Raw genomic sequence first — 1,446 nt, forward strand, 5'->3', positions numbered from 1 at the left:
CACACACACACACACACACACACACACACACAACTCATCTCTTGGTGTATCATACCTTACATATGGGCCTTTCCATTAACTCATTATGCCCCCTACGTTACTTTACTTATGGTGTATCATAATACGTTACAGGCCATTCTATTATTAATATTTGGTTTATCACACATTACAGGCCATTTAAATAATCCGGCTGACCTTTTTTTTCACCAGGGAACGCCATTAGAGTTTTTAAAAAATATATAAATAAATAATGCCGAGGAGAAAAGTGGTTGCTTTAGACAGGTAGACGACTTGAACAATGTTGTTAGAAAATCTAAAAACGTGCAAAGGAGGGGGGTGTGTGTGCAGGTTATTGACTTGGATATTTGTTAGTAACATTATTGTAGCCGTAGTCCTACAGGTGGCCGTGTGGGTGGTTGGGGGACGCCACTCTATAGGTCCTACTTCTTTACTTTCGCTCTATTTTTTCTTTCTGTCTGTCTGTTCTGTTTGTCTTACTTTTTCCCAGAACTACATGACCACTATTGTTTCGATGTGCTTCACAAGCAGGTGGCCGTTAGTGCAGGTCTGACAGTACTAGTTGTGACCTTCGAGTGGCATCAGTAGCTTAATGGTTATACGGGTGCCCACTATGGATGAGATCCGCCCACCCAACTCGATCGTCTCAAAAACAAACGTGTTTGTTTTCAGTTTCAGGCGACCGAGTCGGGCGATCTGCCTGATCCAGCCGTAGTGGGCACCCCGTATAAGGCTACCGGGCTCGTAATCGTGAGATTACAGGTTCGGGGGTTCGACCTTAGCTTGATCCGACGCTGTGTCCTTGGGAAAGGCACTTTACACGGAGTTCCCATTTGGCTCGATCTTTTCGCAGATGGACGTTACATTCAGAGGTCCCGCCTCTTAAATAACTTAATAGTGTTGATAGGGGCGTTAAACATTTACCGTGGGTGGTTGGCCGGTGCTCTGGTGTGGTTTGCTTCTTCTTTCCTATCAAATATCTGTCGTCCTTATCTCCCCTTCTTCTTTTTTATGTTTGTTACTCTCTTGTGACACCTCTAATCTTCTGGCGCTCATACGACCTTGTGCAGTTGCGAGTGCCGTAAAACCCTCTACTAAAACTGAAACTAAAAACATTTACCATTTCAACATGTTTGACCTTTGAGTGTGTTGGCGCCGCGTGACGTTTGTCTTTTTTTAATCTTCCACAGCCGGAGAACTTGCTGTTCTACAGTCCTGCTGACGACTCCAAGATCATGATCAGCGACTTCGGCTTGTCCAAGATGGAGGGCTCCGGTATCATGGCGACCGCCTGCGGCACACCGGGATATGTAGGTGAGTCAGTCAGCACGCACAACGTCATTGTTTCATTTGTCATGAGCTGTTGCGCTCTTACTACCGACAACTTGTCCTGCGGGTGGTGAGTGTGGGCGGACCTCTCTCTCTCTC

General features: G+C 45.9%; 1 protein-coding gene across 1 annotated transcript in view; it reads left to right on the plus strand.

Moving 5' to 3' along the window:
• Nucleotides 1-1,446, plus strand: part of LOC101852140 (calcium/calmodulin-dependent protein kinase type 1) — a gene marked incomplete at its 5' end in the record, with an annotated part of 97,036 nt that overhangs the window by 50,691 nt on the left and 44,899 nt on the right. Inside the window, 1 exon segment of the mRNA XM_013090414.2 lies at nucleotides 1,209-1,417. Coding sequence (XP_012945868.2) covers nucleotides 1,209-1,417 — 209 coding nt within the window.

This window comes from Aplysia californica, unplaced genomic scaffold (genome assembly GCF_000002075.1).
Source record: "Aplysia californica isolate F4 #8 unplaced genomic scaffold, AplCal3.0 scaffold01267, whole genome shotgun sequence".
NCBI classification, from domain to species: Eukaryota; Metazoa; Mollusca; class Gastropoda; order Aplysiida; family Aplysiidae; genus Aplysia; species Aplysia californica.